The sequence below is a fragment of the Borostomias antarcticus genome (assembly GCF_949987555.1).
Source record: "Borostomias antarcticus genome assembly, chromosome: 9".
NCBI lineage: Eukaryota > Metazoa > Chordata > Actinopteri > Stomiiformes > Stomiidae > Borostomias > Borostomias antarcticus.
The window spans coordinates 24,401,375-24,418,130 of record NC_140242.1 but is presented as its reverse complement, the minus strand read 5'-3'; the positions used below and the strand labels follow the sequence as shown (position 1 = coordinate 24,418,130).

Below are 16,756 nucleotides of genomic sequence, written 5' to 3'. Positions count from 1 at the left end.
GTCTAATTGATTAGTTGTTCTGTCACTGGGGTGACGTAAAGGCTATGTGTGTCGGGGCCAGGAGGAGGGGCTCTGGGCCGCACAAACTTCTAATCCTTAACCCCGGGAAACAACGGCCGCATTCAGCAGAGAACACGGGTCCATCGGCACGACTCGGACCGCTGGGATAACGGTTAGGTCCAGAACGCAATGGGTCTCTCAAGAAGACATTTAGCAGTTTATGCTGCGCTACTATATTCGTTAGAATGGACTTTTATATCAGCCTTCAACCTTGATACCAACAATGTTCTCAGGAAAGACGGAGTACCTGGCAGTCTATTCGGATTCTCTCTTGCCATGCATCGGCAACTGAATCCCGACAAAAGAATGTAAGTGGTTAATTAAGTGGTTGTTTGTCTTGTTCTAATTTAGGAGGATTTAGGACTATTTCTTTTGTAGCCTTGTATCTGTTGCGTTCATTGAGAAGGTTTGTTCAGCGTCTCCAGAGTCAGAGAGCGCTGAACACTGGCGCACTGGAGCAGGTTCATTCACCAAATTCAGCTATGACTTTTTTTGCTGAGAGGATAGCCTATGCCTTATTTGCGCGTTCACCAGTTAATATTTGTTGAACGATGCCTAGTGAATAACATTAGCCTATCATCACTCTTAAGACAAATATCATGCACAGTCAAGAAAAAGGGTAGCCTAATTGTCTAGATAGATTACATAGATGGACTTTAAAAAGCTCCGTAGGAAGAAACTTGGGAAATTAATTTGATAATGATCAAAACAATTAGGCGACATTCAGGCACGATGTCAATGCATTTCACCCACAAACCCCAAAGTCGAAAGTTTTGCATTCTTACATGCTGAATGCTTGTAGGGGCACAATGACGGATTGATATTCACTAGTGCGTGGGGGGCACTCATTGTGTTTGAATGCCCTTTGACTGGAACCTTGCTACAAGTTAACAATGCTGAAACTGAGGTAGCGGGCTTTGTCAGTCAATACATTGTGCATGTTGATTCAATTTGTAAAAAAAAATAAAAAATAAGGGTAAATAAAAAAAGTGATTATATACCCCTATTGAGAGAGGATGATATAGAGGGGATCTATGGCATAACTCTCTAACAGTAACAGATAGGCCTAGTCAATATACAAAGTAGATAGATATTTGTTAAATGTCAAACTCACGCCAAGCTTGAAAGTGTTGGTCCGTTCAGAGTAGGCTGTAGTTCTCTCTAGCTGCAGTTTTTATGCAGGCTCTCACAGGGCTACAATGGAAGCCAATGGGGCATATGTAAATGCGTTGGAAAAACTATTATAAAGTGGTTTTCCGAGACGGGAAGCATTCCCCTTGCACTTGTTTTCACTGAGGAATATGTGCAAGTCATGCCAAACACCTTAAAATATTCGGATTGTGATACATTTCACAGGAGAGCATACTGAGACTGGTAAAATTACACCCTGTGCTTCCCGTCTCAGAAAAGCACATTGATCTTTTTTTTTAATTCTTTTTTTTACGCATTTACGTATGACCCTTTGACTTCCATTGTAGCCAAGTGAGAGCCTGCATAAAAACTGCAGCTAGCTCAATACTGGAACGATCAGTGAAATTATGGTCTCTATGTTTCAGGTTCATGGTAGACAGACCACAAATAGGGCTAAATGTCCAAAATAGCACACTATCCCTTTAAAGTAGCCGAAATGTTTCCCTTATAGGAGGAATGGTAGACGAGTAAACATTTACCCAAGACAGGCAGTGGACATGAGTGGAGGTGAATTATTGTTTTAGAGTGAGAGTGTTAAGGGCACTAGTCCAGGTCGAACACACTCAGATGTCTTACTGTCACACAGCTGTCACACATTGCAAATACAAACAACAATCATAGCTTGTTCAAACTATAAACAATTAAGAGTCCATAATTACTTTAAAGGCATGGTCAGGTAAACATCAGCCTCTCACATCATGATAATTGAATATTTTAGTATGCCTATTGTCTGCAAATGGCAATGCTAGTTATGCTACTTCTGGCCTGTCCTGAGGTTGTTTGTGCAGTGAGCCAATCTGTGACCAACCCATGCCTCACAGGTGTGTGTTTCAGCTACCTGTGAGAATGGCAAGGGGAGACTGCATGTCAAAGCCTGTCACATCCACAAACAACCAGGGGGAGCCTCAACAAGCCCGCGCCCAATTGGTAGACAGCCAAAGGCCACTGGCTGCATTATGTTGGAGATGGGGAGGCTCAGCCACCAGTGCCAGCTCACCCTAGATCTAGATCTTCTGTGAGGAATGTTATCTGGATGGGTCTTTGGCTTTCACCCTAACATTTGAGGCCTCACAGTTAATGGTGTTGTTCATATTGAATGCTGGTAGTAAGACATGTATAAAAAAAAAAAAGAAAACTTTTTAAAAAGTTCTGCTGAAATTTGTGGTTGAATGTGCTGCCTGCATGCTAACCTGAATGAAACAGGATATCCACTCAGAGATAGGTAGCTGCAGAGGGAATGTGAGGAGTAGATCGTTTCATGATATTTGTGGGGCAAACAGAAGACTGGAATGTGCCAGGAGCCTGACAGTTGGCTGTATCCCAGACGCTCAGAGGTAAAGATTCTCCCGCTGTGATAGAGAAAGAGAGAGAGAGATAGAGAGAGAGAGAGAGAGAGAGAGAGAGAGAGAGGGAGAGAGATGCTTCTATATAGCTCTCTTTTTTTAAAGAGTGTTAGTACTAGAGAAACCACACACAAGGGGTTGCATTTAGGCTGCAAAGCTATTTACCTATTAGTTCTCATTTCCTATAATGAACAAAGGAAACAGAGGAACAACATAGCAAAGACATGAAATACTGGAGATGAATTAGTCATGGCATTCTTAAAAAAATATAATGCACCAATAAAAATGATTGTAAACAAAGGAGAAAACAGTTCCTAGCAGTGTAGCGGGAACATCACAGTCGTTCCACCTGGCTGGGATCTCCCAGGGATCTCCTCATAGGACCGGAGATGATCAGCTGATCAGCAGACCAAGTGAAAGCTCAGTTGAGCACATAAATAGTTAATGTGCAGCCCTGCCTAACGTGAAGCCCTGCACATTAACCAGGCGTCTGGTTACTGAACACAGGAAACAGGAAAACCATCAAGTCACATCTGCAAGGGCATATAGCCTTTTGGGTGTTGTCCATGTTTAACACTTACCTTTTGATGGCAGCCAGATTATCAGTGCAGGATTATAAATGCAACCTGTCGGTACCTCGTGCATTACGAGCATTAAACAGTATGTTAGCTAAAGCATTTACAGAGTGGATGCCTCCTTTCTTTAGAAGAGCTTGGCCTAGAACTGCTGTACACGACAGAGCAGTCTGTACGTAACATAGCAGTCTGTACATAACATAGCAGTCTGAACATAACATAGCAGTCTGTACGTAACATAGCAGTCTGTACATAACATAGCAGTCTGTACGTAACATAGCAGTCTGAACATAACATAGCAGTCTGTACATAACATAGCAGTCTGTACATAACATAGCAGTCTGTACGTAACATAGCAGTCTGTACATAACATAGCAGTCTGTACATAACATAGCAGTCTGTACGTAACATAGCAGTCTGTACGTAACATAGCAGTCTGTACATAACATAGCAGTCTGTACGTAACATAGCAGTCTGTACATAACATAGCAGTCTGAACATGATAGAGCAGTCTGAACATGACAGAGCAGTCTGAACATGACAGAGCAGATCAATCTGATAAGCTGCATGATTAATTATCTCAGCTGGTGTGGCTCCATCGTAGACTAATTTCCATCCTGTCTGGGCGTCAACCAAAATAAAAACTTCTCGCCACCTCCCGTGATGTTAGGTAACCTTGTAGGCCACCGATCGTAAAACAACGTTGGTTGTGTCGCTGCCAACCTAAAGCCCCTGGAGGTCTACCGCTGGTGTCTCTGTGAAATTCTCACATATAATATGAATGAGCTGAACAATCATTGTGTAACTGTATCTCTGAAACTCCCTGATGGCTGCATTGAAAGCACAACCTAGTTTTGAGTAACTTCCTATATTTTGTGGCACACTTTCCTTCTGGTTACTCATATACAGTAGCTTGGCGAGGTGAAGGGATCAGTAGAGATCCACCTTTTTCCATTTGATACATTGAACACAACACAATGAATCGGTTACGTCTTCCGTGAATAGCTGTGTGGATCGATGATGTGGTTAGGATACCTTCACAGTGACACCATTGAAAAGGCCATCCGATATCACGCCTGGCCATCTGTGCACGTCTAACATGATAGATCGATTGTAGACGTTTTCTCGTCAAACATGACGTTCAAAGCCTACTGGAGATCTTCAGTTTTGCTGGATCACTCAGGCTCACTCTTTCTTCTCAGGCAATATCAGCTATGTTATGCATACCACATTTAACAGGTATGATATGTGGCTACTGTATTCGGTACAGAATCTAAGACTATAGCCATGGCTAATTCTCACATTAGCCCTGGTTGATGGTGTGTGTATCAAGCCAGCCTCTGGCCAGGGCCAAGTGGTGTGTGTGTGTGTGTGTGTGTGTGTGTGTGTGTGTGTGTGTGTGTGTGTGTGTGTCTGTATGTGTGTGTGTGTGCATGTGTGTGCATGTGTGTGCATGTGTGTGTTTGTGTGTGTTTGTGTGTGTGTGCGTGTTTGCGTGTGCCTGTTTGTGTGCGTGTGTGTGTGTGTGTGTGTGTGTGTGGGGGTAAACTGACACAGTTGGAACAGCTGCAGGGTCTCTGCTGGCTCTGAGTGCACAGCTGGGGAAGCATCACAGCACATCTGTGAACAAAGGTCAGCGAGGTCAGCTTAGCGTACTGTCTCATGTTCCCAGTTTGGGCACTATTTACTTACAGATCCACTGTAATGACAGATGCACTGCATAGTGTGCCATGCATTGATGCCCACCCTCTCAGTTAAGGTTATAAAATCCATCCAAGCTTGATTTTGATTCTTATATAATGTTCTCTCCATCTAAAGTAGGATGGAATGTGAATGGTAATCATATCAGAAGGGTGAAATGCTTGTCTATATACATTATGTAAGTGAGTATATGTAAGTCAGATGATGATGAAACAGCATGTTTTCCCCTTCTGTAACTGAGCAGCTTGTTTTCATGTGTGTCCACCAGACTTGGGATGCAAAGACTAGAGTGTTGCATGTAAATGTCAATGTTACCCTTCAGCCACTTGCCAGATTCTACAACTACCACTGAGAAGCCCCACTGTTAACTGGCAGATACAGGCCCCTTTATCTTTGTGTTACAAGCTCTACAAGTACGTGTGCTTTCCCTTTTCACCATTCCCTATGGTACTGCGGAGCTGGCATTCATGGGTCTGACGCACAAAAGAATACCGCTGCAATAATCAAATGGTGATTCTCTAAGTCCACTGAGCCTTGAGTTGTCCTCGGATTGGAGTTTAGCAGCTGGACTGTGAAATTGAAGTGAAAGTCTTTGTATTGACTCTGCTGGTATTTGCATGTCACTGGCTGTTGATTGAGGGGAGGAGAGGGAGAAAGGGCTTGGATCCTGTCACCTTCCACCAGATCTCCTCCAGGGAGGCCTTGTTTGGTAAATGAGGGACCGTGACACTAACCAAGGAATCAATAGCTGGTTTCACAGAGGAGACTATGGAATCATGCCGAGCAGAGGAAGAGGGTGGAGAGGATTCCCTGTTTGTTATTTGGGGAAACTCCCTCAAAGTAACTACTGTGTTACAGCTATAGTCCACTCCTAAACATCTTTATTACAGCATAAGCTAGGTTTCCTTTTTGTAGTTCCTTTGTGCCTGTGTGTATAGTTGGGACTGTATTCATATAATATACTACTTCCTCAAGGTAATATGACAAACAACACTAAGGGAAGTGTGCTATACATACGGTCTCAGGGAGTGAATGCTCTGACACTACCAATGGTGTTTTTCTCAGGGTTTCGAAGGGTTGTGGCTCTCTGTCCAAACTGGAAAAAGTGACCCAATCTAGTCCTGGGGCAGTTTCTTTTCCTCTGTCACTGTGTTCAACAGTGAGCTGTCTGTGTGTTAGTCTCTTCTCTTGTACAGTTAGGCTGACAGAAATCGTTTTTTTGGCTGCGACCAGCACTATAACTCGCTCTGTCTAATGGTCGGTCGGTTGGTAGGTTGGTCCACAATGATGTCCACAAAAACTGGGTCTGGCAGCGCATGATACTCAAGTGACAAATACAGACAAATTCCTAACAGCCATCCGATATATTACTTATAAATGTCACACTCAATCACAACATCAGTCCTAGGTCTCATGAAGTGTTGTTGCATGCTGTAGATGTAGACCAAGTGGCTTTGGCTGCACACATAATTTAAACCTGAAACACATATTTGTCCCTCTGCTCTGGTTGAGACCTTTTAAGGGGCTTATAGGGTGATTGTGTTGTGAAGTTGTGGTCAGTGAGCTAATGTTGTACAAGACAATCACATTATTGAGCATGCTCCAGATTAAATTGTCTGCCCCAGTGCTCCGCTGCTCACAGCACAGTAGTCTTCTGTCTCCTCACCCAGACGGCTCACGACAAGTGCTCTGTTTGGCTGCTGTTCACAGAATATTTCACTGGGGCGGCCCAGTTGAAATACTGTACCAGAAAAAAGCTCTTTCATAATGGCAAATCTTCAAAAGCCCTGCCAACTATCTGCACTTCTGTGAAGTGTTTAAATGATCTTTATAGCGATGAAAGGTGTACTCATTATGTCCATGCATGCACTGAGGTGGTTTTATGTTGGCCTGTTTTAAAGACTGGAAGTAGCCTGGTGCTTTCTAGTTCAATGTCCTCCATGAATAGGGTTATGCTCTCCATTCTCGCCATGTCATTGGGATGTGTTGTGCTCTAACTGTTATAATACTGTATGCATTATTCAGTATGACAGCTGCAGCATTGGATTTCCAGACATAGGCTACCCTATATGGACAAAAGTATTGGGACATACCAAGTTTGGTGGAGGAAGGATAATGGTCTGGGGTTGTTTTTCTGGGGTTGGCCTAGTTCCAGTGAAGGGAAATGTTAATGCTTGGGAAATGTTAAATACATTTTGAACAATTCTATGCTTCCAACTTTGTGAGAACATTTTGGGGAAGGCTCTTTTCTGTTCCAGCATGACTGTGCCCCAGTGGACAAAGCAAGGTCCATAAAGGCATGGTTAGGTGAGGTTGGTGTAAAAGTACTTGACTGGCCCACACAGAGCCCTGACCTCAACCCCATCAAACACCTTTGGGATGAACTAGAACGGAGATTGTGAGCTAGGCGCTCTCGTCCAACATCAGTGTCTGACCTCATAAATGCTCTTCTGGATGAATGGGCAAACATTCCCACAGACACACTCCAAAATATTGTAGAAAGTCTTCCCAGAAGAGTGAAAGCTGTTATAGCTGCAAAGGGGGGACCAACTCCATATGAATACCGATGAATTTAGAATGTGATGTCATAAAAGCTCCTGTAGGTGTAATGTGTAGGTGGCCCAATCCTTTTGTCCATATAGTGTATCAAACTGCTCGTGTCACATGCTGGTCTTAATCTTGTAGGATGAGCAGGAACAGAGAATATTATTTTATGTTCTAGATTATTGATTGGAGCTCCCAGAGCCAAAGGGCTGGCCAATCAGAAAGCCCTCATCACAGGAGGCCTGTACAAGTGTGACATCACCACCCAATCCGACGACTGTGACCGCATCGACTTTGACAACGAAGGTGAGGAGAGACTTCTACTTGTTCATACAAAGTATGTGTTTGTTCATCACAATGTAAGAATGCAATCCATGTAACCCCCCTTCTTGTTGACGGGTTCCCACAGAGGACATCAGAGTGGAGAACAAGGAGGACCAGTGGCTGGGAGTGACCGTTCAGAGCCAGGGACCTGGAGGGAAGATCGTGGTGGGTCACATGGCCATGATGCCATCCGCGGCGTGATTCCTGGGCTGGTTCTGTGGTCATGAAAGGCGTTGTTTGGCATAGCTTCTCTGATCAGTGTTGCCTGGCGGGACAGAGACTAACCGGTTCTCCTGGCCTTGTCCTTGCAGACCTGCGCCCATCGCTACCAGCGCCGCCTGTTCGTGAACACCCCCCAGGAGTCCCGAGACATCACAGGCCGCTGCTACGTCCTGAGCCAGGACCTCACCATAGACAGCCAATCGGACGAGGACGGGGGGAACTGGAAGTTCTGCGAGGGCCGAGCCAGGGGCCACGAGAGGTTCGGCTCCTGCCAGCAGGGGCTCTCGGCCACCTTCACTAAGGACTACCATTATGTGGTGTTTGGAGCACCAGGGGCCTACAACTGGAAAGGTATGGGGGTGTTATGACTGAGTACTCACAAAGGGAATCATATGTGATGGAATGATTAGGACCGTTTGTAATTAAACAGTGGGCCCTATTTTCGTGCCGGTGCACAAAAAAAAGTGTTAAGGGCTAAGTTTAGTCCATCACAAACTCAATATTTCTCTCCTCCACCGACTTTGGTGTGCAATGAAGACGCACCAAACGCAATTTTCAAACGTTTTCATTGTGCACCAAACTCAGCAGAGGCGAGAAATATTGAGTGCACTTAGCACAAAAATAGGTTCTTATTTTCTTTGATGGATATTTAAAGGTTGATGTATTATGAGCTCTGAATTGAGATGTTGATGAAGGTGCAAGCCAAGTGCTCTCTCCAATTAAACAAAGTCTTTTAGGCCTCCATTCTTATGAGTGCTTGGGTACTTAATTCAAAGAAGCATATTGTCCTCTAGAGGCAAGGAAAATATATAGCAGCATATTCATCAGTCAATGCCATACCATTCTACACATGCAATGCTATTTATAGCCACCATCTGCAGAAATTATTTATTCAGTCACATTTTAGTATTTTTCTAGTCGGTCAAGAGCTATTGACAGTTTTTCATTTATTGTCACATCACCTCTGGTCTTCATATCTAGATGTAAGCCTGCTGTTTTGTTAAACCCCATGATTAACATTCATCGATCTTCTCAAGCATGATTCCATGAGCATCGTTCACTCTCCACCCCTGCAGGCATCGTACGCGTAGAGCAGAAGAACAACACTCTGTTGGAAATGGGATTTTATGACGATGGCCCTTTTGAAGTTGGGGATGAAAACCTCCTGGACCCTAGGCTAGTGCCTGTGCCCGCTAACAGCTACTTAGGTGGGTGTCCAACCACGAGGCGGGATGTTACTCTGTCTGTGTGATCTGTGTTTGGTATTTTTAGGTATCCTGTTTCTGACAAGCGTGTCTTCTAGTATCCTGATCAGTTTTTATACAAGTCGCTCCCCCTGCAGGCCAACTCTGAAGGAGCTCTCGATGTGATGGCCAATAGTTACTTAGGTTTGTGATCTTTCAGGTGCCTGAAACATACCATAATACTCACCACCCAATGTCCATGCTAGCTAACTTGTGGATGGCCTAGAATGTTTTTGTTCTTTGCATGTTATTACTCTGATAAATCATTTGTATGCATGGAGACTGTATGCTGATACATAATACCCGATTTACATCTGAAATCCACCTTCATTAATCATGAAAGGTGAATGCACTGTGTCACGCTCAATGAAACGTGCTGCGCTGTATTAAGGTAGACGGACGCTCACCCTAACTGTTCCACGTTTTAGGGTTCTCCCTTGACTCCGGTCATAGCATCACCAAGGGGCGTGGCCTGACTGTGGTTGCCGGTGCCCCGAGAGCCAATCACTGCGGGGCGGTGGTGATGCTGAGGAAGGAGAGCGAGGCGTCCACCCGGCTCTCCCCAGAGCACATCCTGGAAGGGCCGGGACTGGCGTCCTCGTTTGGATACGACGTGGCCGTGGTCGACCTGAACGGCGATGGGTATGTACAGTCCGTAGAAGAGCAGGATATCCGGATACTGGATTAGAGCTCCCAATACTTTATTCGAGCAACGTTGCAACCACACAGGGTCTCCTTTAGTAATTTTGCTTGAAGAAGACCCTGTGTGTTTGAAACGTTATATCGAATAAAGTGTTGGGAGCTATAATCCAGTGTGCAGATATGCTTTTCCTCTAATAGATTGGTATTTTTTATTCTGCATCTGGCCTAAAGACAGGTCGGATGTGCATACAGCTACTCTACTTACAGTACAGTATGTGACATTGGTACACTACGAACACAAGTGCCCCCCCCCCTCCCCACCAGTAATTCAATAAGTAATATCAGATTGACTGATACCTAGATGTTTGGCCCTGTAGCAAACGTGTTGTTCTGTTTTGTTAAACTAGGTGGCAAGATATTGTTGTGGGAGCCCCTCAGTTCTTTATGAAGGAAGGAGACATCGGAGGAGCTGTTTATGTCTACATCAACCAGGCAGGAAAGTGGAACAACATCACCCCAATCCGCCTCAATGGAACCAAAGACTCCATGTTTGGACTGGCCGTGGAAAACATTGGCGACATCAATCAAGACTCGTATGATGGTGAGCGGCTGGCACCTGTGGCTCTGCTCTCAAGCACTATTCAGTACTTTCTGTGGCTGTTTCTATCCATACTAGTTCTAAAAGTATTTTCTTGTCACAGACATTGCTGTGGGAGCTCCCTATGATGATGCAGGGGCAGGAAAGGTCTACATTTACCACGGCTCTGCTAGAGGAATCAACACCAAGCCTGCTCAGGTTGGTTCTCTGGAGATGGATTGGCCCTGCATGTTGTGACCTCATACATTACAGGCTGATGGGGCATTGCTAGGATGCCATGTCAACTACCCACTATGTCAACTACCCACTATGTCAACTACCCACTAAGTCAACTACCCACTATGTCAATTACTCACCATGCTAACTATCCACTATGTCATCTACCCACTAAGTCAACTACGCTCTATGTCAACTACCTTCTATACTATGTCAACTACCCACTATGTCAACTACCCACTATCTCATCTACACACAAAGTCAACTACTCACTATGTTATCTACTCACTATGTCAACTATCCACTATGTCAACTACCCATTATATCAACTACCCACTATGTCAATTATCCAGCTATCCAAGGTTTTCCTCATGTGTTTTTGTGTCATTAAAGATCCTACAGGGGAAACACAACAACATCAGATTATTTGGATATTCTCTGGCTGGGAACATGGACCTGGATAAAAACTCGTATCCTGACTTGGCTGTTGGTTCTCTCTCAGATGCTGTGTTCATTTACAGGTAGTTATCTTGTCCTACATCACTCAGTCATTACATAACAGTACATTACATTACATTAGTACCAGAGCTTTAAAATTGATCTGAGCTCCTACTGGGAGCCAGTGTAGAGAACGTCATATCCTCATAGATGTGTTATATGTATCAATATAACAACCACCCTTCTGATCTCAGGGCAAGGCCAGTCGTAAGCATCAAGAAGGATATGAAAATTACTCCTCGGGAAATAGACCTTACGAAGAAAACCTGTGGCAACAGTATTTGGTAAATTGGTAATCAGATTATAATGATGTTGCTTATTTGAAAGAACTTACAACCTACTGTGGTCCATTACTACACATGACATGATCCATTTGGTGTCCGTAGCTTGAATGTGGAGGCGTGCTTCACCTACAAAGCAAACCCAGCGTCCTACAACCCCAAACTGAGTAAGTGGAACTCTCTAGTTAACTGGTTTCCCATAACTTCAACACAACTGAGCGCTCTCTTACTTACCTCGCTGTCTCCTCAGCTATCCGCTATGCGTTTGAGGCGGAGGCGGAGCGGAGGAGGCTGGGTCTACTCTCCAGGGTGTTGTTCCTCAACAAGTCCCACTCCGACCAGGATTTCCAGTCCAGCGGCACACTGGAGCTCCGAGGGCAGAACAAGAAGACCTGCATCAAGACAAAAGTCAAACTTCAGGTATCTGATTCTGCCAAACTCCCAGGAGACCTCGGAATTTAGCTGAGAAGTTTAGTCGTGAAGATGTACCGATACGGATGTTTTTTTTCCCGCCTGTAGGACAACATCAGGGACAAGCTTCGCGGTGTTCCCATCGAGGTGTCGGTCGCCATCCACGGACACGTCGGTACCAAGCGTCAGAAGAGGCAGGACTCTCTTCCCCAGCTGGTGCCTGTTCTGGACTCCTCCCAGCCCAGCAAGGTCATCAATGAGGTAAACTAACCATGCGGCTTTACAACACAACAGCTCATATCAGCATCTCCCTACAGTTGAATGTGTGTCATTATTTTGCTTAATGCTCTGAAGTCCGCACTGTACGATGAACGTTTGCCTATTGATTTGCTTCTGCAGGTCAACTTCTTGAAGGAGGGATGTGGAAATGATAATATTTGCCAGAGTAACTTACAATTGCAATACAGATTCTGCTACAAAGAAACCAACCAAGATGTCTTCCCCCCATTACCCATGTGAGTACTATGTAGTATGTACTGTTTGGGTGGATTACCACAAAGAAATAATGTGGTAGAATGAGAGGGGAGTTACATGTTTTTAACAAGTGGATGACGGCTGTGCCTCTGTAGAGAGAACGGCCTACCAGTGATCTCTCTGAGTGACCAGAAGGACATCGCTCTGGAGGTGACGGTCAAGAACAGGAACGGTGACGACGCCCATGAGGCCAAGCTGGTGGGCACCTTCCCCAACGCGCTGTCGTACTCCGGCTTCCGCTCACACAAAACAACGGTAAGGATGGAGAATTAACATCTCTTCCTCACCCTGTTTACATTCACAGCCAGTCTGTTAAGCAGTTGATCTTTAACATGGACTCTCTTCCTGCAGAGGGAAAAACCACTGATCTGCTTCGCCAATCAGAACGGCTCCCAAGCAGAGTGTGAACTGGGGAATCCGTTCAAAAGAGATTCAGTGGTATGTACCAGTACTTGTTTTAATGTATGTAGAGAAAACTAAAGAGGTATGTACTTGTTTTAATGTATGTAGATAAAACCTTACAAGCGTTTGCTGGAAATGCGTGTTAAATGAGACATGTTTTTTTTTCCGCAGGTTACATTCTACATTATCTTGAGCACCTCAGGAATCTCCCTCAACACGACAGAAATCGACATTGACCTGCAGCTTCAAACGTTAGTACTGCATTCTTAGCTCAGGCTGACAGAGGGTCTTACCTGAAATATCACTGCAGGCTGTAGGTTTATCATTCTCATATCACTGCAGGTTGCAGGCTTATCATTCTCATATCACTGCAGGCTGTAAGTTTATCATTCTCATATCACTGCAGGCTGTAGGTTTATCATTCTCATATCAAGGCAGGCTGTAGGTTTATCTGACCATCATCCCTCTCCTCCTCTAGGACCAGTACTCAGGAAACTATGGCTGTGGTGAAAGCCAAGGCCAAAGTGGTGATTGAGCTCTTACTTGCAGGGTGAGTATCCTACCATGTATGAATGTTGACGCTGCATGGTATTGATAAATGTTGACAATTCAATTAAATTTAAATTCAATCTAAGTGTAATTGTATCTCACCAGGGTGGCCAGACCCTCTCAGGTGTATTTTGGCGGTGAGGTGAAAGGTGAAAGTGCCATCAAGAAAGAGGATGAGATCGGCAGTTTGATAGACTATGAATTCAGGGTAAATAATATTTATGATTATTGTTTGTCTGCAACCTCTCAAATGCCAGGAACTAAGTTTGTATCGGATTATGTTACAACCTTTGTGCATAATGGAAACTGATCTTGCTCTCCAGGTAATCAATTTGGGTAAGCCTCTGAAGTCGTTTGGCACGGCCTCTCTGAACATCCAGTGGCCTAAAGAGAACGTGGATGGAAAGTGGCTCCTCTACCTGGTGAAGATCAGCTCCAGCGGTCTAGAGGATGTCCCCTGCTCTCCCGAGACCGAGATCAACCCTCTCAAACACATTCAGGTAGCCGATGCATTTCTCTTCAATAACAACTGCATGTTTTGTTTAGAGAAGGTATTAACAGTTATCGTTATGATTCTTTTAATTTCAAACACTAAATCATGATAATTTTTTTCAGGAATCAACCACATCCAGGAAGAAGCGTGAAACAGGTCAAAGAAAACCATCTGGAGGCAAACTCTCTCTGTTATCAGACCATAGAAAGCACAAAATATTGGTGAGTTTATCTGTAGGTTGTAATACACTTTTTCACATGCAGCCAGGATGTCTGTCTAACAAAAGACTATTCCCTCAGATGTGCGGCAATGGCTACGATGCTAAATGTGTGGTGATCAGGTGCCCCCTACAGGGCTTGGACAATACTGCAGTGATTGCTTTGAGGGCCCGTCTGTGGAATTCTACATTTCTTGAGGTAAGATGAGGAACTTGCATGTACACTTGCACACGCACACACATACACATACACATACACACACACACATGCACACTATTTGTTTTGTCATGATGAAATATTTGGTTTTCTTAACAGAACTATGCGTCTATGAACTACCTTGATATTATTGTGAAAGCTTCACTCAGCCTTGACGCTCCGGTAAACAACGTAGTGCTCAGAGATGCAGCGACACAGGTAAGCAGTTAGCAGTATATGATCAACTACTATTACCAGTATGATCAACTACTATTACCAGTATAATCAACCACTATTACCAGCATAATAAACTACTATGCCTCCCTACTCCTATAAACTAGATCACTTTTAACACAGTGGGGAAAAACATTTTATCAAGGGACTTTGACAGGTAAAATCAGCCCTACTGTTCTCTCCTGTTCCAGGTGAGGGTAACTGTGTTCCCAGAGAAGGCCGTTGCCCAGTATGGGAGGGTTCCTTGGTGGATCATCCTGGTGGCAGTGCTGGCTGGCATCCTGATGTTGGCATTGCTAGTGTTCCTGCTCTGGAAGGTAGGCCCACAGTCCCTAAGCGTTCACCAGTCATGGTTTCTACTTCTCTAATCTATCAGGAGACACACAGGACACGTTCTCTTCATATCTGCAGGAGGATGTCATAATATGTTTTCAGATGAATGATGAATTGATACTCGCAGTGCTATAGTCTCTGTTTCAATACCATTCCCAATGATTCATCCCGCCTTGATCCCCCATCAGTGTGGTTTCTTCAAGAGACCGCCAAAAGACCAGTACGATGCTGCATATCACAAGGCTGAGATCCATGTTCAGCCGTCTGACAAAGACAAACTCACCACAGAGGCCTGAGCGCTCTCAGACCGGGGGTAAAACAGCCGTGTCGGCATGGAGTGTGGGATTAACCAGCACTAACTCACCTCCGCTTCAGAGGAAACGCTTCCCTGACGTATCAGCTGCTGTCTCAAAGAAACACACTCAAACGGAAACATACAATACATGTGCTGGTGTCGCTGGGCTTGCAACACCTTGCTGTTTAGATGTACAGTACATGTTCTGTATGAGTCTTTTTCTCCGTTTTATATTGAACTCTGTGCTTTCCTCATCAGCATTCATGGCATTTCCCTGTTTTTCTGACCTATCCTTTAAATCTATCTCAACCTATCAAGAGCATTTCTGAGTTGTGTTTTTCTAGGCATGGTTGCTCTGGAATGTTTTCTGTTTTGAATACTACTCTTTCCATGTGAAGCTTGCGCTCACACAAGCAGCCTGTTTACCTGCAATATGTATAATATTATGAGATATATTATGCATATGCAATATATTTATGTAACCATTGCTTGATTAGTATTTAATTAATTGATTAATTTAATAATTTGTATCATTTTCCTTCTCAGTGTGGATTTTTCAAACGCTCCAAATATGACGACAGTGTTCCAAGATACCATGCTGTGCGGATCAGAAAAGAGGCCCGTCTTTTTAAAGATGGGAAAGTCAAACTAGATTCTTTTGAGAGGAAACCATGGATGACAACCTGGAGCGAGAATGAGAGCTACTCATGATCAGACACTCTTGACTGTTAGGGTGTATTTTGAGGACCTTTTTTTTTTTTTTTTTTTACACATTATGAGTTAAAAACATACTGATGTTTCTTTATTTTGCACACGCTGAACTCCAACAACTCAAAGGCATACAACTGAGAAACGAATGAGAAACTTCAGTTCTCAGTGTGGTTCCTCACCTGAAGATGAAATCCTAGTTGAGCAACGGAGAGGCATCACATCTTCTGTTTGTGTGAAAAAGAAACGTTAAATATATTTTTGTGGACGTCAGGTATGCTGGTTAACTGTCATCAAACAGTAAGATGATAAACTGAGAGTCTCTAGATCTCTTCGCTTACTTTCCATTTATTACATTGGTTTTACTCAGTTTATATCTTTTTTGTCTGATTCCTGCAATGTACAGTACCGACTGGAATATTTTGTATGTTTTGTATATATTTAAATAATTTAGCACACTGTATATTTATTTTTTACCATCACCTGTAAAATAGAAACATATCTATTTGGCCAAAGACTTTTTAATTCACATCTTAGTATAACTAAATAAATGGTTCTGCTATTTTTATAGTGATGCACAGTCTGACTAAAAAGTACAGAAAGCATGCATTAATTGTATTCGGGACTCATTGCTTGTATTTGTTCACTCAAGAGGTTTTGCAATCCAATAGTGTCCATGTTTAAAGTTTTTTCTTTTTGGTGCAAATACTGTGAGATATATTTTGGCTAGCTCAACTGACAACTGTGAACTGACAATACAATTATGGAGAATACTTATTTTGTTACTTTTATTTCAGTAGTCTTTAGTAAATATATTAGTCAACTGGAGTATTCTTAGAGAGCTACCTCACAGGTGTTTGCCCATGTTGAAAGTTTGCCCATGTTAAAAGTTTAGATTAATGTAATACTTGCCTTTAATGTTAAAATACCCCTCCATAAGTATTT

The 16,756-nt window shown here is 43.6% G+C and overlaps 1 protein-coding gene across 1 annotated transcript; it reads left to right on the top strand.

Moving 5' to 3' along the window:
* Positions 1 to 189: 189 nt before the first annotated feature.
* On the top strand, positions 190 to 15,814 carry itga6a (integrin, alpha 6a; the record flags this gene model as incomplete). The annotated part of the gene is made up of 25 exons (XM_084442927.1): positions 190 to 368; positions 7,593 to 7,720; positions 7,824 to 7,903; positions 8,050 to 8,311; positions 9,037 to 9,168; positions 9,633 to 9,846; positions 10,254 to 10,447; positions 10,548 to 10,642; positions 11,054 to 11,181; positions 11,353 to 11,442; positions 11,545 to 11,606; positions 11,690 to 11,859; positions 11,959 to 12,111; positions 12,250 to 12,365; positions 12,480 to 12,627; positions 12,736 to 12,822; positions 12,958 to 13,037; positions 13,265 to 13,336; positions 13,441 to 13,543; positions 13,659 to 13,835; positions 13,951 to 14,049; positions 14,128 to 14,244; positions 14,362 to 14,460; positions 14,667 to 14,792; positions 15,650 to 15,814. 25 exons carry the CDS (start codon positions 190 to 192, stop codon positions 15,812 to 15,814), a joined length of 3,276 nt encoding a protein of 1,091 aa, XP_084299053.1.
* Between the last annotated feature and the right edge of the window lie 942 nt (positions 15,815 to 16,756).